Source organism: Acanthaster planci, linkage group LG03, assembly GCF_054643075.1.
Source record: "Acanthaster planci isolate LZ-2023a linkage group LG03, COTS_SCS, whole genome shotgun sequence".
In the NCBI taxonomy this organism is placed as follows: domain Eukaryota; kingdom Metazoa; phylum Echinodermata; class Asteroidea; order Valvatida; family Acanthasteridae; genus Acanthaster; species Acanthaster planci.
In genome coordinates, this window is record NC_141779.1 from 9705640 (window position 1) to 9731723 (window position 26084).

The following is a 26084-nucleotide window of genomic DNA, read 5'->3' on the forward strand; positions in this document are numbered from 1 at the left end:
AAAATAAATTTGATCAGTCACATATTAATGAAACCTTATAATAACCGGATTATTAAAAAGGACACCACAATTTTTGTGTTTACCTGGCTGTGGTAAGCTTGAAGTCATAAGTTGCAGCTGTTTACCTCATGGAAAGTATTTACTCTGAAGTTCCAAAGATTCAAATCTCTTTGTCTTTTGTGTTTGAAATCAGATTTCAGAGGAGTTGGGTCTCAAGCGGCCTTGGTTTGTTGCCAGTTCCCCAAACGCGTCTACAGAGACCTGTGTGGTGTCAACATCTAAGAGGAAAACCTTGCAGTCACATCTGCTTGGAAAGAAGAAAGACATTTCCTCGTAAGTACATTTTGATGTGAAATTTTCATCCAAGTTACATTCACAATGTACATGTTGATGATGTGTAGACTGTATGTATGTTGTTTGGCCATAGCCATGCAAAATACAAAAAGACTCTGTAATATTTTAATACACCTATTTTAATGAACCTCGAGGACTGTTGTTTGGTTGGTGAACAAATGGGTGTGATTTTGAAAAATTAGTCAAATTGTTTGCAATAATTGAGTTTGGGTAATTAGATTTTTCAGTAATGTTGAATATTTTTGTTACAGATGAGCTGGATGACTTTTCTTTTTTGAAGGATTTCAAAATGTTGTGGTAAAATACTGCCAGATTTAAACTGTCTTGAAAACGTTGCTTGAAATTGTTCATAAAAATCACAAGAAAGATTGATTGGCCAGTACCCTCCAGGGCTAACTTTTTAGGGGCTTGACTGTGACTTTGGGGCAAAAGCCATAAGGCCCCTGAGGCATGTCACAGAGGATGAAATGAATCAACACCAAGGAAGCACATTTCTTGTTCTTTCAGAGACATACATTTCTGAAAACAAGTATTTTTATCTTCTCTGTCTGTTGTTTCTCTAGGCCTCCAGGCTACAATGCCTAGGTCGAGGCACCCTTGGCTTCAATACGAGAAACAATGAAAAATAAACTCATCCATTTCTGGACATTCTCTGTCATGTAGCTATTTCTCTGTCATTAGTCCTTCTTTTCTCACAGTTTTGTGCCGAAACTTATGAGGGCACTGTCAGACCTACCTGTATCAGTGGGTCCACTTTTTCACATCTGTGCAAATAAGTTAAAACATGTCAGTGTCAAGCCTTATACATACACTGGCATGCAACACATTTCCAAGTGAAGATTGGCAAAGCCGTTGTCACTGATGCTCTGCTTTCCCTGTTTGTCCAGATTCAGATCTCCACGAATGCCACCTCTGAAGATCAGAGAATACTTTGAAAAGCAAGAGGAAGCAACCACCTTCCTGACCTCTGAGACATCCACGAGTGGACTGAGTACCTCTTCAGAAATTCCTAGAAAACAGCAATATTTCGATCCAAACGTTAGGTCACTCAGCACAGAACCCAACACAAGTGATAATTGTAGACGATACAATGCTGGGAATTGGGAGGCTCCATATAATCCTGAGGTTTGTGAGATCATTGAAGTGACAGATTCTGATGACAACAGCCAAGGAATTAGCTCAGATAGTTCTCCCATTCACCAAGTGGATGTAAAACATGAAATAGTTGATTTGTCAGATGACTTTTTACCTTCAGACACTATTGCTTCCATGAATGCGACTCCGCATGGACATCAAACTGCTTCGCCAGAATGTGTCAAACTTGAGACTGACAGCAGTCACTTGTCTGACAATGGCCTTCTAGGTTCTGATGGAGAGATCATTCCTCAAATTGTTGGTGTCAGCAGCTTTGAGAATGATAATGAAAGCCGAGACCAAACCTCTGATCAACTCTTAACCGAGTTGGCTCAGTTTGTGACAAAAGAACATCATTACTATACTCCAAGAGACAACACCGAAGCTGATCCCCTCAGGGGTAAAACTCCAAAGGCTAAAATCTCAAATGTGAAACCAATCAGGGTCATTAGTGTTCAAAGTGTTTTTTCTGATTCAAATAGTCACAAGGGTGCAATTTCCTTGGCATCTCAGCTCAGAGAACAACCCGTGTCCGGCAGTAATGATAATGAAAACTTGTACGGGGAAGTGTTTAATAAACTCAGTAATACTGGCTCTGGATCCCATCTTGCCCCAGACACAGTTCAGACAAGTGCTTCTGCGGATGATGCATTGAATATTGCTAACCTGCTCTGTGATCACCCGACATCTCCACAGAAGACTGACCTGAAATTGAATCAGGCCTTGGACAAGATCAAGGAACTGGAGAAGGTCATCAGTGTTGAAAGGTTTGGACTGCACCGCTACTCTGGGTCAGATGAAAAGATTTTGTTTTACTCAGGTTTCAGGTCTGCTGACATGCTGATGAGGTTCTTCTGGCGTATCGAGCCTGATGATTTGGCATCAGAGAGGTCGAGCAAATGGCAGAGTGCGCAGAAACTTGCTGCAGAAATGATGCATGCGTGTGGGAGCAGCGGTGACTTCACAAGGAAGGTCATTCCCTACATGGATGAGCTCTTCCTTTTCTTGTGCCATGTATGGTTAGACCTCCCCCCAGAAGACCTGGCAGAAAGGTTCACTTTACCTTCCTGCAGTTGTGCCCAGTTTATCATACTACAATGGACTTACTACCTAAAAACCACGCTGCCGAGTACAGCAGAAAGCACAAGGGGCAACTCAGCACCCTCCAAACTTGTCGGGTTCCAGGGCCAGTACAGCAACACAAGACTTCTCCTTCACCGCATGGAAATTAGGGTACAGCAGAAGTCTTTGATGAATCACTTAAGCTGTCTGAAACTCCAAGGCTTGGTCGGTTTCTCTCCATCTGGTGAAATAGTCTTTTCGTCGGACCTTGTGTCAGATGCCACCTCCAACAGAGACCTCCTGGAAGGTAGCGGTGTCCTGTCTGTGCTGCAGACTGGGGATGGAGTCATAGGAGAAGGCGACCTCATGATAGAGAGCCTGTTCTCTTTGATGGGTGTCGCAGCGCACCACCTTCCAGCCTTGGATTTGCCGCATGACCCAGCATCACTGCACGTCGGCTCGTCTGGCTTTGACCCAGACAGATGCCACGTAGAGGTGGCCCGGCTTCTCTCTGCGAAGTTTGTGGGAAGTCTGACAGGCTTCAAGTGTTTCCAGAGTGTAGTGTTGTTCCCATTTGCACACAGTGTCACAGACCTGTGGGAGGTGTGTTGTCGACTTGTGAATTACCAACGAGGGCATCGGTCATTGTGATCATCTTTCAACTGCTTACCATCTCTTTTTACAGTAGCTTCTTCACTGGACTTAAAATCCAGTGGAAAAACCTGAATCTTGTAAAACGTTGCTCTGGTGAGCCCAATGGTGTTCTGTTCTGCGTAGCCTCTGGAAAATGGACTTCCTGGGATCTTTCAAGGATCACCAACAGGTTTTCTACATAATTAGCCTGTTATTGTGGAAAATGGACCACAGTTTGAATAAGTGCACATTTGTCATGCTGTAAAGGTATAAAAAATTTCACACATAGATTCTGGGAATTTGTATATCTGGCACAATTTCTGTTTTAAGTTCATGAGTAGCTTTGTGGGAAAGTTCTTTGTGTCTCACGCACCAATTTGCCATGGTATTTTGGCATTGCAATGTGATTGTCAAATTCTGCACATCATTTCATCTGCATTGGCTGGTGCCCATTAGCTTCAACCCAGACTTCTATCTGGTACAAGCGGATCACTATGAAGTCATGAGTGCTTATAATGAAGGATTGTAGGCAACTTGGAGGAAATGGATGTGAATGTGAATCCATTCACTGCCTGCATAGCGTTGGTGACTTTTATTCTCAACATCAGAAGTTGACATCAAGTCACAGCGTACTTTGAAAATTTGGACATAATACATGTAATATAGAGAAATAATGGAGGAGAATACTATATTGCATCAGTACCTTCTCTTCGTAGGTGCTTGGCATGAATTATTCTTTGAGTTTCTTTTAACATCTGTGTACATACATGTTTGTGAGAAGAGGACTACATTAAATGGGAAAGACATGACACAGTTCTGGATGTTTTAAACAGGGCAAGGAAATTATACTGGGTATATGTACTGCATCCACGTTTGCAGCTGAAGAATGTGATACCAGGTTTTTTTTTCACTGCAATGGATGAGGAAAGAGTATCTAAAGCTCATTTGAAATTGTAAGGCATGTCAGCAACATAACAAACAGAACCAGAGCTGGGTTTATGACTTCACTTGTGTCAGCTGTTTCTGTTGATTTCCACAAACCATGATGGAAGACTACTTTATTAACTCTTACCCGTGTTGGTTGCCTTTGATGAAATGTCCACAGAAAATGTTCCAATTCATACAGCTTTTCACTTTCAGTGGTGTGGCTCAGATGTATGTTGTTGTAATTAAAAATTCAACAAATACAAAGAAAAACGAAACAAGAACAACAAAAAATCGATTAAGATAGTGTTATGAACTCTTATATAGTTTACAGTGGTGTAAATCTGTGTTGACGTGTGGGATAGGGGATGACTAGTGGGGGGGCTGTTCATCACTGGCATTGATATGTGTTGATAATGAGGATGATGAAGTACATGTAAACGGTCAAGAAAGTCAGTTTGAAGCACTTACATGTAGATGACTTTACAGTTTTGATCAGTTTGATTCAAAACATTGACTTTCAGGAAACTATGACCCGAGCTTTACAATTGCAGATCAGGCCAATAGACCTGCCCAGTAGTATGCGCATGCATTAGACAGCTTGTCCGTGCTACTACTGGAAAACGGTGATTTCATTGAATTGGTAACCACGCAGTCATCGAAAGGGGGTTAAATTTGCCGTCAAAAGAAAAACTGACTGATACTTTTAATGTATGTACAAATTACTTTGCATAGATTTTTAAGCAATCTCTAATGGGATACCATTAGCGTCACTCTTTTTTGGATGTGCAAACAACCAAACACACCGCGAGTCGTATTTACTGTGTTGTGTCCATATCCGACGGGGGCATTATAGGGTAAATAATTATTGGTTTTGTCCAATTGATAAAATCGGGGCAGGTGTGGGAGGAGGGCACAGACTACTGCCTGAGTAGGGGTAAGGGGGTACACCATTGCCCGTAGACCTCATACTGGATGGTTGTGTTTGGACGTTTAGTGGAGGACCATGTTATGACCAATTACATGAGAGGAAGTATATGTGAGGACTGCTGAATATCTGCCTAAAATTTTATCTCCAAACATTGTCACTGACAACAAATAGAATTTGGTTGTTTTTACTTGTGTTATAAATTTCCGCGGTATTATTGTCATGTGTATCATACTAAAGTTATGTTGCCCTAATATTCGTGTGGTTTCATAATAAAACCCGTCATATCATGAGCCGGATGTAGGATGACATGTAGGTATGTTTTGCTCCTCAAATCAATACAAACTGAAATCGCCGAAAGTACGGTAATTCAGATTTATGCTCTTGGAAATATCATTGAACATGTTTTTGAATAATACTATGGATAATGATATTCAGATTCAGATTCCAATTTATTATTGCCCATGCAAAAAATTCACATAGAAATTTACCTTCCATTGGCTTGTTACAAAGTAAAGTGAGACAGTAAGTTATTGCATTCATGGACATTACAATTACAATCAATAACAAAACAACAAGATTGCATATGAATTAACATAAATGGCAATCAGAGTCTACAGACATACTAATTTACTTAATGGTATTGTATATTATCACCCATTTTCACCAATAAAAGTGTATGGGGGGGAAATCCAAATAAATAGTTACCGTCTCACATTTGCATTACAATTATGCACTATGTCCTACTAGTGACAATATCTTTTGGAACTATTAAATTCTAATTACACCATAGACTTCAGTGATAACCAAACAAAATAAAACTAGATACTTTGTTGAAACTCTCCTTGTTTGCTTCCGTTCAAAGTTTTTAGCTGCAGTGAAATTTTCTTAGACACGATTTTTCTGCATCTCTGTAGTCTTCTTTTACACTTTTTAAATCTTGAAAATTATCCATGCTATCCGTGCTACTGAGGACGCTAGTGTGATGTATGCTCTATCTGGGCAAGTTCGATCAAGGACCTCTAGTTAACTAGTGGTTGATTCGTGACGTACCTAGCGCATGTGGAGTGAAGTTAGAAGTGCGAAACCCCAGTCAACCATTATTAGGTCGTTAGGCCGACGGGGAAAAAAGGGTGGCTGCAGGAAGGCAAAACAGCAAAAATTACAGTGAAAATGGTCGTTTACTCGTGACATACTGTTTTCCCGGCATTTTTCTTATAACTGGTCCCCTGTGCTATTAAAAATGGTTTATAGCAACGAATAGTTGACTAGAGTAGTCCAACCATCGTCAAATAACGTGCGTTCGATCAGAGATAGTCGAACTATGGCTACCTATGGTCCTTGATCGAACTTGCCGCACGAAAGATAACGTATTTCGGTGTATTGGGATTGATGCTTGCCTTTTGTTATGCATATAGCAAGAATCAGCACAAAAGAGAAAGTTTAGTCTAGCAAAATTCTACAAAAATGCAGGACTGTTTGTGTTCCAACCAAATGCAACATCGAGACTTTCTTCTCGGGATGACATCACTACATTTTGCTCATGAATATGGAAATATTATTAGCATACGACCAAAAGGGCAGTAAAATCTGTTCCTCCCAGGTTGATATCACACTATTGCCCAAGAATGTTAAAATACTCAGCATAAAAGTCAAAAAGGCAGTAAATACCCTTTAAAAAGTGAAACAAAAGCGGAAAATAAGGTTCACTGAGACACAAAGTTGCATTGTAAAGATCTGCAATGAAGCACATTGATTGGAGCTTAAACAAAACCCGAATCGTGAGAAATTTGCAGAGATTAGTAATACACCGTCTTTGACCTTTACCTGAATTCTTAAATACCTGAATCTTTAGACTGTCCAAATGTTCCCTCAGTTCACTCAGTGCTATAAATTACATGTAGCTACGTCAAGATGTTAAAATCTGCACTTTTTAATCAGTAAAAGAAAATGAACATATAAATGTGTTAATATTAAAAATGCCCTTTCAAAAGTGAAGATTTGATCTGAAAATATTACCTCTATCGATTAATTCTATCTTTCACTTCATTTGCAAGATGACATTTTCTTGTCCAAGATTGTAATTTCTTGTCGCCTTTCATGTTATGTTGTACCATCGAGCCAGTGGGCTGTGCTCTCTCAGTTCAGAGGGAAAATTTATAAGGCGAATTGCTGCTTGGTGATCATGATTCACAACACTGTTGGTTTTATCTCTCAGATTCTTGAGTTGTCCTGTATACTGGTGCTTATTACTGACAGTAACTTAGCTTCAGTTATCAAATGGCTGCGGGGGGGGGGACATTGCTCAACCTCATGTTATTTATTTTCCCGGTTGTCACAGGAGCGCATATTTTTTTATGCCGTCAAGTTCGTCTTAATGTCAAAATACACATATTTGACGCAAATGAACGAGGCTTTTGGAAGAGTTTGACTTCCGGTGCCAAAAAAGTCAGCATGATTGAGGGAGGAATTTTAGGGTCATAAATGTAAGGCTGTCTATTGCAAAGATTATGAAATCCTTTGAAGGAAAGTTTAAGTCTGTTCTTGGTGCCTTCTCAGGTGTATCCACACTCGCCCTGTCCTACATAACACCGTCTTTCACCACCTTTTCAAAAAAATATATATATCCCATCAAATACGACAAAGAATGAAAAACACCAGAATCAATTTTCATCCCTCATGCAGTTCCATCCAAAAGCAAGGATTTTTAATTAAAAATATGTCCAACCCCAAACTTGCAATCAATGGTGAATTAAGAAAACGTTCAAACTTGCAATCAATGGTGAATTAAGAAAACGTTTCCCCTAAACACCCGTAGTTTGTGAGTACGTGTACTCAAGGACGAGTATTTGGCTGCAGCCGGATCTGTTTAGAGCTTGCTATAGGCTTTGCATCATTTGAAGAAAGCGGAGACGCGCTGACAGTAGCCGAAGCCTGGGAAGCCCTTTGGAACGGACACAGCCTTTGCCCGTGCTATTTAAGGCACTTATTGGGCAGTTGGGGAGGAGTGGTTGACCCGGAGCAGGAGGTTGGGTCCTCCCTTGCTGTCTTGGACCACTCCCGGTGTAGCTTGCTGCAGTATCCGCTCATGGGTATCACGGGGCGTTAGGTCGGGGGACTTCTCTAGGAGTAAGGCCACAGCGCCTGTGAATGCGAAAGCGTGAGACAAAGGATTGAGAAATAAATGCAAACGAGTTTTATACATAGTTTTGTTCCTTTTTGTTGTTTATATGTAATTGGGCTATGAATATGACTTTTTTTAAAGTAAAACGGCAATGATGTAGCGGCGGCTACCGACTCTTTGTTGCCATACTTCGTAGACAAACATGCATGGCAAGTAAACAAAACAAGAATTATTTTTTCTTTACAGACTTTCAGGCGACGTCTCTTGTAGTTACATTTTTTCCTCTGATTATTTCTTGCCGTTGCATTGAGGGCATGCCTCATGAATACTAGTTATAACCTTGGTCAAGGGGTCCATCATTAACCGCACCGCACTCTCTGTTGCCTCCGTTGCTTTTTGTGTGCAGTGCAATGGAAAAGTCAAGGTAAACAGCGCCCTTACGCGGCCGCTGTGATATGCGAATCAGCTGAATCTCGACTGCTTTGCGGGTAATGACCAACGCCCTGATCAAGACTGTTGCAGTTACGAAGAATGTATAAAATAATAAGCTTTGATTTCAAACAACGTTGTGAACTGAACTAACGCGCCTGCGCATACCGAAACGTAGCCTTGTATTTATCGTCTTCGATGTTTTCGTTATCCTTTTAACTACCCTAATTCCGTCGATAAAGTCCTCCAGGATCAGTGGCGTAAATCTGGAAATCGGGGGCATGGGCGATGGGGAAAGGTCGGGGGATGACATTAAAATTTGAACAAAAGGGAGGGGGACACAATTTGACTCTGTGTAGAGGTCGATGTTCGTGATATTAATGTCCATCTGTAATATTTATTCAGAATGACATATTTATGGCTTTTAAATTGTCTGTCCTTTTTTTTTGAGTGACAACGAATGCATTTTAGTCGAAAGTCTGAAAAATTCTTCACCATCCACTTCAATATTTCTGCTCATCACAAAAATGTGTGTGTGTGTGTGTGGGGGGGTGATTCAATAGCCCACCCCTACCCCCAAAAGGTAGGGGGATATGTACCCCTCATCCCCCGGGATTTACGCCTATGGTAGGATAATTTGCTGTGATACGCTCAGAATTGTTTTAATTGCTTAATTGCCCATGGCCGGCCTAGTTAAATGCCTTTGGAGAGTTACGGTTGGCGTTGTCGAAAATCTTCAGGCATTTGGGGAGACTTTCCGGCCGTTTCGGAGTAAGATACACTCTTACCGGCCACATGTGGGCATGCGGCAGACGTCCCCGTCATGTAGTTGTACCCGCCATCTGTGTACGTGGCGCACAGGATGTGTTCACCGGGGGCATAGAGGTTCACACAAGTGCCGTAGTTAGAGAAAGAAGCCCGCCTATCCTGCTCATCCGTCGCGGCCACTGTCAAAACCTGTCAAAACAATCATTTGACACAGTCTTGTTTATGTTTATTGATCTTCGGTGAATGCGAAATGTCTGTATTTTGTGGGCGGCCCCCTTTCAGAATTTGGGCTACTTGCTCATATTAATTTCTTGCAAAACTGATCTGTGAAGTGTACGTCCTCACGCATAGCATGTAGTGAAAACAGTCTGTGTTAACATGTTGTTTTAAGCACAACCTGTGGTTGTATGTTATATCAACACATAACTGAGTTACCCGAATGTGTTCGCCCATTCAACTAAACTGTTATGTGCAATATACATGACTTGATTTGTCTGCCTTCATATTGGACATCTTATCCGCCTCAAGCAGAGGCGCCCCCTCATCGGTTGAAAAGGTCTGTGTTGGTAGGGAGTGTTCATTTTGTTGGTAGCGATGCGACCGTGACGAAATTCAGTTCCGACCAAAGGAACCTCCGTTACCAAGAAAGTAGCGCCCTCTCTTGGTATACAGCTCGAGGTCCATAGTTTGGTTACAGAGCCAATTAACTGTATCAAATCACACGTCATATGAAACATATGACGCATATTGAAACATCCATGCAACCGGATCTCTCTGGAATACAAAAGCAATATTTCCATTTGCCTTGTTGCTTGAACTGCTCTCAGCACTTGCGCAGTATGCGTCAAAATATGGTCAAGTTTAGAACGGCGTTTTCACCATGGAAACTCACAATGGCTTTTCACCCGGCCCAATAGGATGTCCAGCATGAGGTCAGAGATTCAGTTGCGCATGTTTTCCTGTGGAAATGCTTCGTCCGTCTTGCATCATGTGTAATGGCTCTTGTAGTTTGGATGTTTCCTAATATTACATACTTTTTGTGGGGATACGGATGGTGCATCTTTGTGAATGTGCACGGTTTCATTTGCACTCAGAAAAACGGTTAGCACATCCAACAAGTCCACAACGTAAGTTGGGACTTTTGTCACGAAAAATGCATGTATTTTTGCGAATAATGGAGCCGCTTTATTACAATTTTGCGGTTGCAATTTCAAATTACAATTTGGCAGCTTTATGTACGACCTTGCCAAGTGAAACGGCGCCGTACGATTTTTTGTTATTGTCTGAAACAAACATTGATGCTAATGGAACAAAACCGAGCATGTTTTATTGATGAATTAAACGGCTTCAGTTAAAATCATTTGCTATAAAAACGTCGATGAAGTTTATTACCTTGATTAGTGCAACTGAGTATCTGTATATAAAAAAGACCCGCTACTTCGCACATTTTATCTGAGACTGTCATTTGCATAATACCTATAGTAAAATACTCGGCGCAGTAATCTTTCAGATGTATGGAACAGCTGGTGTCAAAAGAGAGAATAAATCCACTGTTCTTAAAAATAGAACAATTTACAGCCTTAGTTGGAGTCATTTGAATTGCTAATGGAATGATCTTGTGTGGTACTCAATGTTTATCTTAATACTGAAATATGTGATGGGCCATTTTTACATTTAATGCAAATCGTGTTATAACTTTTATTCAGAGAAAAATCAACAGCACTGTTAAGTTTACTTTGTCACAGTTGTCCAAAAATATACATGTATTCTGTTTGCTGAAACTAAAAGTCGTCGCCTACATTGTAACCATTTTCCAATAGTTAATCGGTTCTAAACTAGTTACTGGTTTTCCTTCCAGTTCGTTTTCTCACATCGAAGTCAGTTGACTAGAAATAATGATCTGTCAACAGCGAGATTGTTTTAAAGTGATCGGAAATTCCCAAGAAATTGTTAAAAACGATTGCAAAGTGTATAGGCCTAGGCCTTTACCTGACATAAGCTGATATTTCAGAAATCTTTTGACGTTTTCTCCAGTAAATATGTCCGGAAATCTAGTCTTTACTGATCCATGCAATGGATTTTTCTATGATTCACTTTTGTGCATCTATGTACTCCACTTCAATGTATGAAAAATGTTCAAAATCCTTTTGGAGTTAAGCGTATCGAAATGCATACTTTCTAAGTTAAACATGGAAATGCCCAAGCGTTTTCGGAAAGTGAGGGCGCTATTGCTGTGATCTGAATCAGGGAAAAGACACTGTTCAGGTTACTTGTTTTTATGTTCAAATTTTGAACCCCAAATTTGCTCTTTGAGAAAAGGTTGCTCCCTGGCTTATTGCCATGTACACGTACTTACGCAATAATAAATTGCCCAACAAATGGAAATTAACGATTGTAAAATGAAAGAAATCCCGCAGTTTTGGGGGCACAAATCAATGCAACAGAGAGGTTCAGTACCTAGAATGATATCACAATTTTGTCATGAATGTGCAAATTTGCATGAGCATAACACTAAAAGCTGCAAAAGACAGGTTAAAATTAAAAAGTAAAACGAAATTTATTTGGGCACAAAGGTGCAATTTCAAGGGTTTTCATAAAATAAATCACATGGTCCCTTTTTAACCACTTGTGTCGACACGAACAATTCAGAACTTTGCGCGACTTTATACGCATATCATACCTCAGCCACTCTGCCGGGCGAGTCGGTGCAGGCATTGTAGTTGTAGTTTCCTGCCAAGGCAACCACGGTGACGTTTGTCTTGGTAATAAAGCTACGTATTACATCATCCAAGTACTGAGAACCGCCAGGCACGTAAATCGATGTAGACACCACAGCCGGCTGTTTGATCCTTGTCACCAGATAGTTAAAGGCTGCAGGAAAGTGAACAAGCACCCAACTGAATTAATTGTCAGATATTTCCAATCAGCACTTCCGATTGCTGACCTACATTTGTGAGTGTGGGAACAAATTCGATCGAACTTTTCCGGTGAAGTAAATTGGGGGACCATCCAAAGTTTTCCAAACGGATTTAGGAAAGTTCAAACACAGCAAAATATCAAATGAAGAAGGAACATGTCAGAAAATGTCCACCGGGAGGCGAATAGTAGCTGAGCAGTTGGATATTGGTATCAATGAAGGTTGGACCAAAAATAGGTCTATACTCTGTCCAACCAGTGCAAATCAAAATCATGGAAGAAGTGTTTTAAGCATTTTAGAATACTGTAAGATTGATCACGTGTCACTGATTGGTGTAGGCCTACCTGCTACGACACTACCCTCATCCGTTTCTAGCGAGCACGAAGGAAACACTTTCAGAGAGGACAGGTTGACCCTTTTAGCCACGCCAAAGTTGGCGCCTCCGATGATGCCCGCTGCTTGCGTACCATGGCCATTGCAGTCCTTGCCCTATACATGCGGTCGAAAGAGTTCGTAAGATTAGCATGGAAACTGAAGGTTGTACGGCGATAACTAGGCCCCAATTAAATGAAAATCACCGATGCGCCCACCAACTAACTTATCAGAATTTTGAGGCCTCTACGCACGAGAGGTGTTTAAATGATGGGGTCTAAATCGCAAAAAATGTCTGATGTTGGGTTACATATAGGAATTGTGACATAAATTTAATTAGAAGTTAGCAAATAACATGAGATCCGGACCCAAATAGTAGCGTGGTTATGCCAACACATGATTATCTTTTATTGTGCAATGCGATATGCGCGTTGTGACGTCGTCGCGTTTCGGGACGAATACCGGTATCGGTCGAAAAAAATATCAAAAATTGGTTTTTATCTACCAAGAGCTCTGTGCTACTCTTGCTGTCGTTTGTTCGCTGCCTTTTGCCGACAAAGAAAGCACGTGAGTGCGTGGTCTGAAGCAGAAATTGACACTTACATCTGCATTGAAAGAATCAAACACAATCTGCGCTCTTCCTTTAAATTCCTGGTGGGTCGGATTGATTCCGGTGTCGATCACGTACGCTGTCACTCCTGCACCTGTGCCTAGAGCAACAAAAGCCGATGACTGATAATTTTAGCCCGGATTCAGGAGGGAGCTCCCATACAAATTTAAAAATAAAAAAAATCTCAAAAGTGTTCAGAGCACATAGAACCCCCAATAAAATTATAGCCTAACCAAAATATGCGCGAGATCCCATGGCATGGTTACCTTCTATGTCGTAGTTGCCGTCCAACGGCAGCGCGTCCTGGTTGATTCGGTCAATATTCCACAGTGGGGCTGGAGTTTGGCCGAGTTGTACTACACCAATTTCCTGCACGTACTCTACATCGCTTCTGCGTCGAATCTTAGAAAAGATAGAATCGCTCTTTCAGGTGTCGGTTTTGCATGAAAGGTTTCGATCCTCTAGCACAGTCTTCCACAGAAGAGCTTTAAAACATCTTCCGTGTTTCTCCCTTTTCTCATATAACGTCTATACGATCCGAATTTTAAACGTTATACAAATTGTTAGCTTTTGTAAAAAAAACATGAAGCGATGCAGATTGATACCGTTTTGTCTGTTGACTTATGCCGTTTAAAATCATTTTAAATGTAAAAAAAAACAACTGAAGGCTGGTTCTGTGTTTTTTTTTAAATAAAAGTCAGTGAGAGCACCGATATCTGCAAGGACAAATCGACTACACGATATCGCTCAGTGTGCTTAATTTTGCAAGATTTGCATCTCGAGACTGACTTACTTCATCATAACTCGTGACGCAATTTTCGTAAGCCATGAGGTCGTTTAGCAATCGTCTGAATGGTACATATATATCTCAGTGCACCAAGTGTTATGTCTCACGCGCATCCACCGCACTTTTTCTCACCACATTCATCAGGGCTAAGGGTAGTCTTGCTTCCAGCCCGTGGATGACATCTTTATGTTGGTTCAGGACCCTTTCACCACCCCCTCTCCGCAAAGGACCATGAGACTGTGACAGTGAAGTAACGAGTGCATCAACATGACGCCCGTCCTATTAGGAATGAAACAAAAGGTGTTGTCTGACATTCTAGCTTGTATTGTTTATTAACAATCGCAGAATTCAACTCGCGAGTCACGCAGTGCTAACTTTTGAATTTATTCGAACGTCAAAAGTATTGTCTCCTTGAGCAGTCTTTCCATATCCAAATAGTACTGTCATTCATAAGCGTTTACCTGTTGGTCAAGAATTAAATTTAATGAAATGACATTTTTTCTACATCATTGCATTGAAATTGATTTCCGTTGTACGAGGAGAAACATAAATGAAAAAACTTATTCGTGATAGCAATTACCGAACTTCAACTTTTCATTTGAAATAGTCCAGATAATTAAAGACAAATTAAGAGAAACTGAATAACACGTTTACACGTGCACAGTGTAGGGACAAGTATTCGGCGTTGACTTCTATTTGCGACAACCGTAAACACAAATAGCAGAATGATACAAAAATATTATTTAATTCAAAACATTATTCATTGAACAACAAATATTGCAGAATAAGTTTTACAGAAAGATGGCGAATAATACATATCGTACCTCGATTGAACGCTCAAATTTTGAAATTAGAGACACCGCACACAAAAACGACAGAAAGGAAAGATAGAAAGCCTTGACAGTTTATATGATTACAGCATTTTGAAAAAGGCAGTAATCAATTGAATTTACGGATGGTGAAAAATGACGTGGAATACTCGTAAACGTAAAACATGACTACAGCGAACCCGAACGCAAGACCAAACTGTGCCCTCGAAAACTAAATTGAATGTGGTAATACCAAAACTCACAGCATAAAGAAGTAGGAAACTCTGTAAGAATTTGAGAGCATGCTGACAAAGGTCAATTTTGACTGACATGCCAGTCCTCAACTTTGTCCCTCCGCATTGTGAAACTATAACATCATGTCCGCCTTTAGAAGTGGTTGATAGATTTCAGATTTGACTTTGCTTTGTTTAAAGTTATATTTGACAATATATGTATAATTAATTGGAATTAACGACAGTTTCATTCATTTTAACACAAAATAGGTTGACACACCAGATCACCATTCAAAAAGTTAAGCATTCATTCAATTTAACTGTATGAATACGCGATGCACACTAAGCAAAAAGTCAGCATTCAATTTAGAAAAAAAATCAAAAGAGCATTCAAATTCGTGCGGACACCTCCGCGGTGAGCGTTTGGGCGTGCAGTTTCATGAACTGGCAAGCGGTCGTGAAGTATGTGCAACGTTTTTATGTAACATAAACCTTCGATGTACCTTATTTTGTCACCGTTTAAATCAGTATGAAAAGGGGGGGGGTTAACACAAAACTCAATAGTAAGACATTGCCCAAGTAAGCACGCGTATAGCTATAACATAAAGGAATAATAATATACACATGAACAAAGTGGGAATGCCTATAGTTTGGATGAGAAATGAAATGAAATCAAACAATTAGAAGTATATTTCTGATTGGTTGTTTGAGATTGTATGGCATTTTACAAGCTAATATACGTGTAACGTAGCTACATTGCTCATATTTGTTTATGTATGTGTTATCCCTTTCTTTTCTGTACGCATCTTCGTGTCTCGTATATTTCTCTTATCTTGAAGTATACATTACTTTCCTTCTCCAGTATGAAGGCTCGAAATGTGAACGAAAGACAAAGTAACAATTTCTCCTTCACTGTAAAATAAATATTTGATTTTAAATAATCTTTTAAACCTCCTTTTGCTGTAACCGTCAAAAACAGTCAAATATTCCGTCCACTTCCCCTGTACAGTACATTTTGTATATCCTATGTCACTTGACTGATTTTGACTGATAGGACGACTGTGTTGAGAGTGCATCTTTGCGTAGGAGGGTTAATGCCTTTTGAAGGCAATTCATCGTAGCATTTTACGAACGTGTTGTGGTGTTATTAATCCCAAGCTAAACTCGTTGTGGTGTTTATTTTTTAACCAAATACGTGTTGATGTCTTAGTAAATTTAGTCGCGTTACATTTGGGTGTGAATAACACTTCCTGAACACCGAAACACGTTTATTTCTAAAGATGTGTTGAAGTTTAAAAGGTTGTCTGTTTGCATTTAACGCAAAGACACGTGTCGGCCTGCAGTGCGCGTTGGTTTGTATGGTGTTCCTGTCACCAAGTGGGAAATTGATGGACGGTTGTGCAATTTTAAGTTGAACGAATTCAGTCCGAAATTTAATGCATGAAAGTACAGTCTTGTTGATGCTTGCAAACGAATTTGAAGGCTCTATCGTGTGTAAAAGAAACAATGAAGCAAAGAGCTGCGAAAAAATCGTTTGAATTTGATTACATAGCCTAATGGACCGGGGAAACCTGTCAAAGGAAATATCACAAGTCCAGCTAGCCAAAATCGAATTTGAACTTGTCGTTTTTAATGACAATCTTTTCGGTTTTCTGTGACAGAAATGATACAAGAAAGGTATCAGTGGAAAGTTAATGAGCTATTCTTGGTTACCCAATAACCTTGGCAAAACCCTCTGAATTCGGATTACCTTTATTGATACTTAAGTGGTGTGTTCTCATATAGCTTTTTAGAATGAATGGGAATAAAATTAACAAAACAAAATACACCCTAAAATTCCCGTTTGATAAAAATTTCAAATTCAAGTTTTCCTAAATAAATAGCATGTAAGGGAGTTATTGGACTGCAGTTGTATTCATTCGCCGTGCCATGTTCACATTCATGTAACGCATAATAATCTGTGCTTGGCAGGTTTTTTATTCCCTTGAAAGAGATAAGATCCGAAAGCGGTATTTACTCCAAACGCACTTTGGAGAGTGATTGGCCCAAATACATTTTTTTCTTTTGCTATGAATCATAGTTTTTCAGCTTTACACCATGTAGGCAGGTGATCAACCGTGTCCACTATAACATAAGACAGGTTGATGCGTATAACAATTGTACTGGTTTTTTCACCGTGTAAAGACCTATAGTCATCTGATTTTTACGGTGAACATTAACTGCGCTGAGAAATTCTCCGGGGAAACACTGCGAAAAATTTACTTTGCACGCGTTCAAAACATTACACGCATGAATTCTGAACCCCTCCTCCGGTTACTTTATGCGAGCCTTGGTGCTTGTATTTTTTGATGTATGAAATGTAAACCAAAACTTTCGTTTGAAACCTGGAAGGGTATCGGTTGGTGTATTATGTTACTTCATGTTCTGAGTATATTTTTGTTGTTGCATCGAGAACTATCAACGTGTATTTTAAAACAATCCTCACACATCAGCATCAGCACTTTCGTGAGTTAAGTCGAAAGTTATGATTACTCCTGTGCTGAAGCTGTCAGTTTAGAAACGCTTTTGCTGGAACTGCTCCCGGATTTTCATCAGTGTATAAAAGATACGACAAAATTTGAGACAGGATTGAGGAAGAAATGACCAGTCAATACCGGCATTTCACAATAGGGCGCTTCCAAGAGTTTGTAACGCGTTGGCCAACCACAATGCGCGAAATCTGTCGACCCAATGCGCGTTTGGAAAGGGTTGACAGATTTCGCGCATTGTGATTTGTCAACGCGTTTTTTTACCTTTAATTTAATGAAGTATTTCCCCATTCCCATGTTTTTCTGGGCGCGGTTGGCTCTGTACAAAGGTGCTTCGTGAAGTACAGCATAACTCTCTGCAAACAGCACCAGCAGGGCTAGAGCGAGGCGCAACATGGTTCACTGAAAATACCGATTGAAAATCGATTGAAAAATAATTAAAAATTACTTTCAGCAACCTATAAATTCCATTTCTCGCACTCTGTCACTGCTTACTCTCAAAAGCAAACAAGTTAAATACTTTTAAAGAGTGAGTCCCTTATTAAAACACTCCAAAGAAGTGAAAACCACTCAAAAAAGAGTGAAATTCTTCCAAGACGCCATGTAAGGGACTACTCGAAAAACAGTGTCCTTAGGGGTTCCTCTTTTTGAGTGATTTTCACTCCTTTGGAGTAGTGGTCACTATTTTGGAGTGGTTTGCACTCTTTAGAAGTGGATTTACAAGGGACTCACTCTTGGTGAGAGTGAGGTATTCACTCTTTCCCTAATCCGGTCAAGTGGGAGGAATGTTAGGCTTCACGCCCCCTAAAAAAGTAAACCTGGTCTTAAACAGAACAACTACATACATGTAAGTTTTTAAGTGGAGAAATATTAACCAGAATGTTTGACAGAGATTCTACGTGAGCGTGAACTTTCAGGAAAGAAACTAGGCTTGTCTCTCCTTTTCAGAAATAGCTAAACGGCTGGTCTAAACATCCCTATGCTAAGCGAAATTTAATTATACCTCCCTTTTGTCTATATACTGGTGGTCAACTTTTGTCTGGTGCTTTGCACTTTTCTTTCCACGTTTCAACTTACCAGTAATCAATCACCATCAGTCAAATTTTTCGTGAAGCGTAGTGAAAGCTGCATGGCCGCAGTGGTATGTAATTTTCATTTCGAAACGACGTGTGTTTTTTTAACAACCCTATACTTTTCATAAATCATTAATGCATGCATTAATAACGCTTGTTTTTTGAGACAAAATACCACGTAGTTAAAATCAGGGCGTTAATATTTTGATAATAGAATTAAAAATAGAGTTGTGGGTCTCCTAAAAGATGCATTCAAATGAGCAATGAACCGTTGAAAATAACTAATAATACTTGATAGGCCTATAGGCAATGTAAGTGGAGAATTATAAAACGGCAAGCGCAATAAGGCTCTACAAGCTAAATGAAGAACTTGCTGAAAAATACCTTGTAAACTAGATTGTGCAACCTGATTAACGATGTGGCGGTCCAGACTCTTGACTCTTTAGGGTTGACTAAAAGTGCTTCAACATTTTTTTCTTAACTTTCTGGAAACTTTTGCAAAAAACGGAAATATTTTGCGTTTTTTTCCAAATTCTTATGGCATGGTGTTCGGGCTGTGAACAAAATCGGGCAAAACGTTTTAACCCGATAAAGAAAATCAGATTTTTTATCAGCGGTAAGACGACGGAACAGGTTCTTCTCCTCCTTGCGTGCCATAGAGTTGGAACAAAATTAATTTTTCGGAAATATAGATTTTGCTTTCTTCTTGTTTGTGATGAAAAGCAGACAATGCAATGAATAAGGAAAACTGTTGTTTCTCGATTCAGCATTTAATAGAATTACAATGATTGACATACATGCAATACGAATTTGTTACAGATATGGTTTATCTTTAGAAAGTACGCGCAAATTGAGTGTATGCTTTTATAGGCTTTTTCTTTTATCATGGTCTTTTGAGTATTGCGTGCAAAAAGAGATAAGCCGCCCACTCTTTCCCTTTGCACCTATATGTTCTCTTTATGCAATGGCAAAAGTACCATTGTGGTTTTGTACGCAAGATTCCTAAGGCCGGACCAAAGGCCGGTGACCAAGAAATCCAAGGATTTATTGTCTCCGAGTGGAAAATCGGAAAATAAGAGTTATAACGTAGAATTATAGAAGGGTTGGGGATGAGGATGAACTATCAGCAGGGGTGTTTTCAATGTGGTTGGCAATCTCTGCCAACCCTACACAGGTCTACAGTGAGAAAACTTTGGAAGTTATTCATGGTCACAATCGGCGATGTATAGGATCGCTTCAATCCATCAAGAATCAAGGAATAAAAATCGCCAGTTTCTCCTGGCTCATCCTCAAACGGAATGGCATTTGGAGCCGCATCCCCGGGCCCGCTGCTGCATCAATATCACGTCTAGCAGTGCACCACAAGTGCCAGCGCTCTGTCTGGTACTGCTCAACTGGATTGCTACCGACTATGTCCGCGGAATCCACCCGAATCCATCTCCTATTGCCTATTCGTATACATATACCTTACCTTATCAGGCTTATTAAAATGTACGGGCTGTAGCATACTTCGCAAAACATGAGTCTCATGCCCTAGCAAGTTTCGACAGTCACGGTTAACCATCAATGTCTGTTCACAAAAATTTAGTATTCCCTGTTATGAGCGTCTCAAAAATCGGAAACGTTCCCGTTACGTTGGACCGTTCCCACTGGAACGTCGGCGTTCCACTTTGTGCATGGACCGTTCCAGGAAGCTTTCCACTGGGAACGCGTGATCCCAGTGGAATGGTCCCACTGTTACATTCGCAATCGGGAAGAAGGATTTCTGGCATTTATTTCCTAGACCCTGTGTCTGAAGCACGGCAGCTGGAGTGCAGCATTTTGTGATTTACTCCTCATGAAGGTTAACATTTCTACCGCTTTTCTTTTCCATATTCACCATGACACTATGTACTGAATTTAGAGTAATGTATTGTGTTAACGTCTGCACTCGCGAGTGTTATATTCATTGACGGCCTTGCGTGGTACAGGGATTTACCATCGCAATGTTTCTACTCATACGTATTCCACCATATTAGAAACAATTTGGACATCTAACCTGTAATTGAAAGGGGTGCAGGGTAAGGTCTTTTAAAATCACTAGAAAGGTTGAACGACGCGACAGAGGCAATTAAGCTCGGCGTTGGTATTGCAGCCTATAGCGCAGTAATACACACACCGACATTATAATACTCTGCATGCTCTCATGCTGCACGTAGTAATTTTCTTTCTTTTTTTATCTCAGTCTAAAACAAAATTTCCATCATCAGATTAACAAAGTTTGCCACAACACATTTCCATCTTCAGTTTACTTCCAATTCCTATTCAAAATTAGGGTTATCATAAAAGCAAAATAGTTTACACATGCTTGTTTGTCATGGCAGGCTCCGCTTTGGGACATTGAACTGAAGATTTGTACAAGGGCGATATGGAGCTACCCGAATGAGGACGTTCCGGCGGGAACGCGTGTTCCCGTCGGATCGTTCTCATAAAGGAACACATCGTTCCATGTGGAACGCGACTGTTCCGAAATGAGAGTACGGCGTTTCAGTGGGAACGTTCCGAATTATAATATGAGACGCTCCCTGGGGGTTAAGGGTGTTTTAAAACTTTTTCTAAAAAGAAACAACTTAAAAAGTGCTGTATGAAGATGTGCAAAGGCAGTCTCTACTAACATCGTCCAATTATATTCACTCGAAAAGAAAAATATGTACCTGTAATAAAATATCGAAGCCAGCAGCTCGTATGTGGTTGAAAAACTCCCACCTCATAAATGACGCCAGACCGCCTGTATATCGAACTAAAACGGAAGTTGGGCTACTTGTTTACGCGTATCGTTTTCCCCGACAGGTTAGGGCCAGTTTAGCCGCCTACGTCATCAGGCGATGGAATAATTCGTCCCATGAGCAGGTGACGAGCCTAGTTAATTGTTAATTTACTTCAGACTTGGGGTGTTGACTTTCAGATTAGGTTGGGCGGCGCATTTGATAGTGCTTGCGTCTATGATAATCTATCAGTTTTAGACCTTGAAAAATAACGACATCTGTCATTTGAATGAAATTTCGGTCAATAAATGAGTATATGGCGGATGGTTGCGCGTGTTTGCGCAGACAAAAGTGGGTCATGGAATACACGTGTATAGTCTGGAGTTCAAACCCGTGTACCGCAAAAAGAAGTTCAAAGTTAATGACAAATCTATATTTGGCTTCAATTCTGCGAACAAAACCCCTTGCGTTCCTAGACTTGATGACAGATCGTTATATAGTCGTGGTTTGTCTGTGGACTTCAGTCGAAATCCATTGATGCAGCTCTAGTGTAAGATTAGAAACACATTGGGCCGGGTTCCGACTTAAATGGTCGATTATTCGTAAGTTGGGGACGAGGCAACCAACGTCCCCAGCAAAGGTAGAAATACTTGTAGGCTATAAGTCGTGCGCGTTTGGGCGGGTAGATCTATAGCGTTCCAAATACATGGAAAGACTACAGAGTGCACCCCACTAAATTAATTCCCATAGACATCAGTGATAAATTCCAATACATGTACTTCAAAATTCTTTTTAAAATACTCATAAATCTCACAGGTATCCAGGCTGCATAGGAAAATGATGATCAACTCGTCATCTTTCATTTTCCTTTCAATTTTTGGTGGGTTGGGCCATGACTTTCTCAGAAAGTCTCAACCGAAGAAGACCACCCCCAAAACGAAGGATATTTCCCGTACTGGGAAGTAGCCATTTGGAAACAGCATCCCTCTGCAAAACGGTAAAAGGTACCACTTTAAGCCCCGGTTACATCCAAATTGCGAGTTGGAAGCACTGAGTCCAGGCTAGAGGTTGAATTCCATATTTCTTCAACTTCCCAATGACGTGGCTCTCAGGCCTCTCTATAATACAGAATAAATGATATCTTGAGTGTATATCTGCTATTTAGGCACGAACTCGGCGGACACTGGGGGTGCACCCTATAGGCCGGGGATCTTTATTCCTTGCCCAGCACTCACACAGGGCTCTGGGAAGAGGAAATTGCTTTGAGCTGTCATTGGCCAAATATTGTGGGACCAGTGACAATACGAGATCATCACTTTCTTTTGCTTCTCTATTATAGTTACCGGGCATGCCGCATCTTTGATCGCCTCTCGCAATTTACACTAAGTATTAATACAGTGCTAACCAAAATAAGGATTATTCCGAAGAGAAAGAATAATTGCTAAGCATATTTCACTCGCTCTGTTCCCGAACCGCCTCTTTGCTGACTCATTACCGAGTTTTCCCATCAGGAATGGCAGATATTCCACACACCACACACATTTTTGTTTGCTAGCGTTGGATATCACCATCACCGACACATTTCACGAGTCGCTGCGCCTATGCTGTCAACCCAAAATGTTCCGCGAGTCTGCATCTGTGGCACCGTGTGTCGTATTTCTTTCGCGTTTATACGAAGCTGTATCAGGGACACGGTGAAAAAAATTCTCTCGTCCTTGAGCTATCTCGTCTTACGTAAGACTTTATATCTCTTACGTACGACTTATGAATTATACTGGTAACTTGTATGTTCGACTAATATCTGGTACGTACGACTTACGTCGTACGCACGAGTTTTATCATTATGTCGTACGTACGACTTATACGGATAAGTCGCATGTTCGAGATATAAATTATGTCGTACGTACGATATATAATTCGTGCGTACGAGATATAACTCATACGTACGTTATGATTTAGAAGTCGTACAAACGAGCTCCTACCATCCTAATGCCCGAATCGATTCCGATAGCCACAGGATTTGATCTTTGGGGACGGGGATCCTCCTGTTAGACAGTAGGAGGGAGTTGAACATTTTCCCCCGACTTTAATCTGACGTTTTGTTGAAACTTTTAGGCCTATAATTTATTATCATTTATATCAAGCCGACTCATTTACAATTGCTGTAAATCCGAACGAAGAAAAATTAAACATGCTATCCGGTCTCGAAATACGTGTGCCGCTGGTTCATGTAGGCTGGCCTGTATACGTATAAACCCAGTTTGATCTGTACGAAGTGTTACGACGTCAAGGACATAAAAAACGGGCAAACAAGTAGCTCTGTCTGAAGACCGGCCAATAGCTTTCTAGAGTCAGAGGGGTCTAATTTCACTCCTTGCAACCGAAATGAGGATTCTTGAAAGATGTCTGGAAATAACGTTATCTTTCATAGATGAAATGGAAAGGCAGCATTACCTCGTCCTTTGTACGTGATTATTGTCAGGCAAATATGTATGGTCAGTGGAAGCTTCAGTAACGGGATAACTAATTAAGTGATTATTTCGAGGGAATAAAATTCCAAGAGAAGAAACTAAGTTACGAATTGACAGAAAAAATTAAGATGTGTACATCTGCCCAACAACTTTTCTTCTGCTTCCTTTGGAGAGGCTCTGTGCTGTATTGTTCAAGAAATAAGGCATTCTTTCTCAGCTGAACTCAAGCGTGTGACGATTTGTGTACAGTAATGCCGTCGACACCGCATTTGTTATTTTTTTGACCCACACTTCTTGGCCAATAGGCCAAATTGCTTATGAGTGTACATCATTAAAGACAGGTAAACAGTCAAGATTTAGGATTTATGCGCAACATTATTTTGATGCGCAATATATGGCGAAGGGGGGACCCCCTCTATTGTGTCTTCATTTTTGTTGACGGAATCTTTGTAATTCCTTTCAGATTTTTTTTTTTTTGGGGGGGAGGTTGAAGTAGGTACAATAGCCTCAGGGTTTATAGCTTGCGCGTCACATTAAGGGGGGTCCCCCTTCGTCACATATCGTGCTGGGTATATACGACACCGGCACGTGGCGTACATTTTGGATGTTTTCGTCACTTATATAAACACTGTAACATTGCAGCACGCATGCAGTACAAGTTGCTGTTCTGGACCATTTCCACTGTATTTCCGTTGCGTGATCTTGCTGTACGTTGTCTTAATCGTCAAGAATAAACCAACTGGATGTTTGAGACGGTGAGTTCTCAGACCTCCATATACCGTTCTGTGTACGTGCGGGTACGACTGGTTTATTCTACAGCAGAAACGAGTTAACATTATTAAAGCAGTGTGGTAATTAGTGTTCTGCCTGCTAGGTTACGTATCTTGATGGGCACTGCCACGGCAAGTTCAGAACTCTAAAATTCCCTTTTACCCTTTTAGCGAAACGTGTTCAATAAAGAAGTGAAAATACCCACTCTTATTGTAAACCAGGCCAACTGCATTTGAAAGAGAAGTTGCTATCAATTTGTTTTGATAAAAAAAACCTTCAGAATGCACCTTTGTGTCTCAGATAATCATATTTTCAACTTCTGTTTCACTGATTCAAAGGGTAATTAGGATTCCCTATCCATGAGCCAAACTGCGATGTTATCCCAGGAAGAAAGCCTAATATTTCATTGGTTTGTACACAAAAAGCTCCCGCAGTTTTGTAGATTCTCTTGGACTCAGTTTTCTCTTCTTGGCATATTCATTCTTGTTTATGCGCAGAGCAATAAGAAAGTATCTATCCTTCTCTCAGAAATGTGGTTCACAATTTGCACAGGAACACCAATGCACTGAACCATGTCTCACCTAGATGACTTCGCTGCAACAGCGCCCCTAGTTGTCCGGGAAAGCATGGGTAATTTTACCTGTTCAAAAAGTGCACGTTTCCATGCATTTAACCAATAAAGGAATGTAAAAGAATTTTCATACATTGCATTGAAGACGAATGTAAATGTTGAAGAGAAATAAATTGTGTCTAAGGAAAATACATTGCAGCAACGTTTTAAGGGTATCTGGCATAAGGCAAATTACAATGAGCATTTTTGGGTTTAAATTGCTGAGTTTGAAGAAAAACGGCCTACAGGGTTTGTGTTTCATCAATTCCACTTCTTTACATCCAAAGTGAATGAGGGGGGGGGTAAAACTTTACAAAACCTGTAATAGTTCAAAGCAAGCATAAAAAACTTACAAAATAGTGAATATTAGTCAGCGGTTTTACGTGTTTGTCTTGTAGTGTTTTCTTATCCTGTTTGAAGAACACATCCCATGCATTAAATGGGACTCGTGCATCCATAGTCACGAATCATATGCAACGTATGGACCCCGGAGTTGTAAGAAATCTTTCTGAAAAATACACTTAATTGGAGAAATAATACATTTTTAGAAAACGATAAAATTCCCACCCCCCCAAAAAAAAGTCCGGCCGAACGGCAATGCAAACTTAAAGTTCTTTCTAAGTGGCCATCCGCCGCCGTAATACATGTAGTGTCTGCCTTAAAGGGCATGATATGAATTTTCTTGGGGACACGTTTTGTGCAACTTTCTACTCTTCAGTGTACAAAAGGTATTTGAGATTCCTTTATGGGCATTCTCACTGAAAGGTGCACCTTTTGAAAAATTAAATACACGTATTCCACTT

General features: G+C 40.4%; 2 protein-coding genes across 2 annotated transcripts in view; one reads left to right on the plus strand and one right to left on the minus strand.

The window, feature by feature from the left end:
• LOC110986653 (uncharacterized) overlaps positions 1-5874 on the plus strand; it is a 29379-nt gene extending 23505 nt beyond the window's left edge. Inside the window, exons 3-4 of the mRNA XM_087135164.1 lie at positions 194-333; positions 1242-5874. Coding sequence (XP_086991290.1) covers positions 194-333; positions 1242-3201 — 2100 coding nt within the window. The 3' untranslated portion in view covers positions 3202-5874. The remainder of the gene's footprint in view (positions 1-193; positions 334-1241) is intronic.
• On the minus strand, positions 5469-21535 carry LOC110986654 (uncharacterized). The gene is made up of 9 exons (XM_022248695.2): positions 21379-21535; positions 17877-18014; positions 14175-14321; positions 13522-13657; positions 13249-13355; positions 12618-12762; positions 12037-12227; positions 9377-9545; positions 5469-8179 (listed from the first exon to the last, which is right to left on the minus strand). Exons 2-9 carry the CDS (start codon positions 18006-18008, stop codon positions 8022-8024), a joined length of 1185 nt encoding a protein of 394 aa, XP_022104387.2. The 5' UTR covers positions 18009-18014; positions 21379-21535; the 3' UTR covers positions 5469-8021.
• Positions 21536-26084: the final 4549 nt, after the last annotated feature.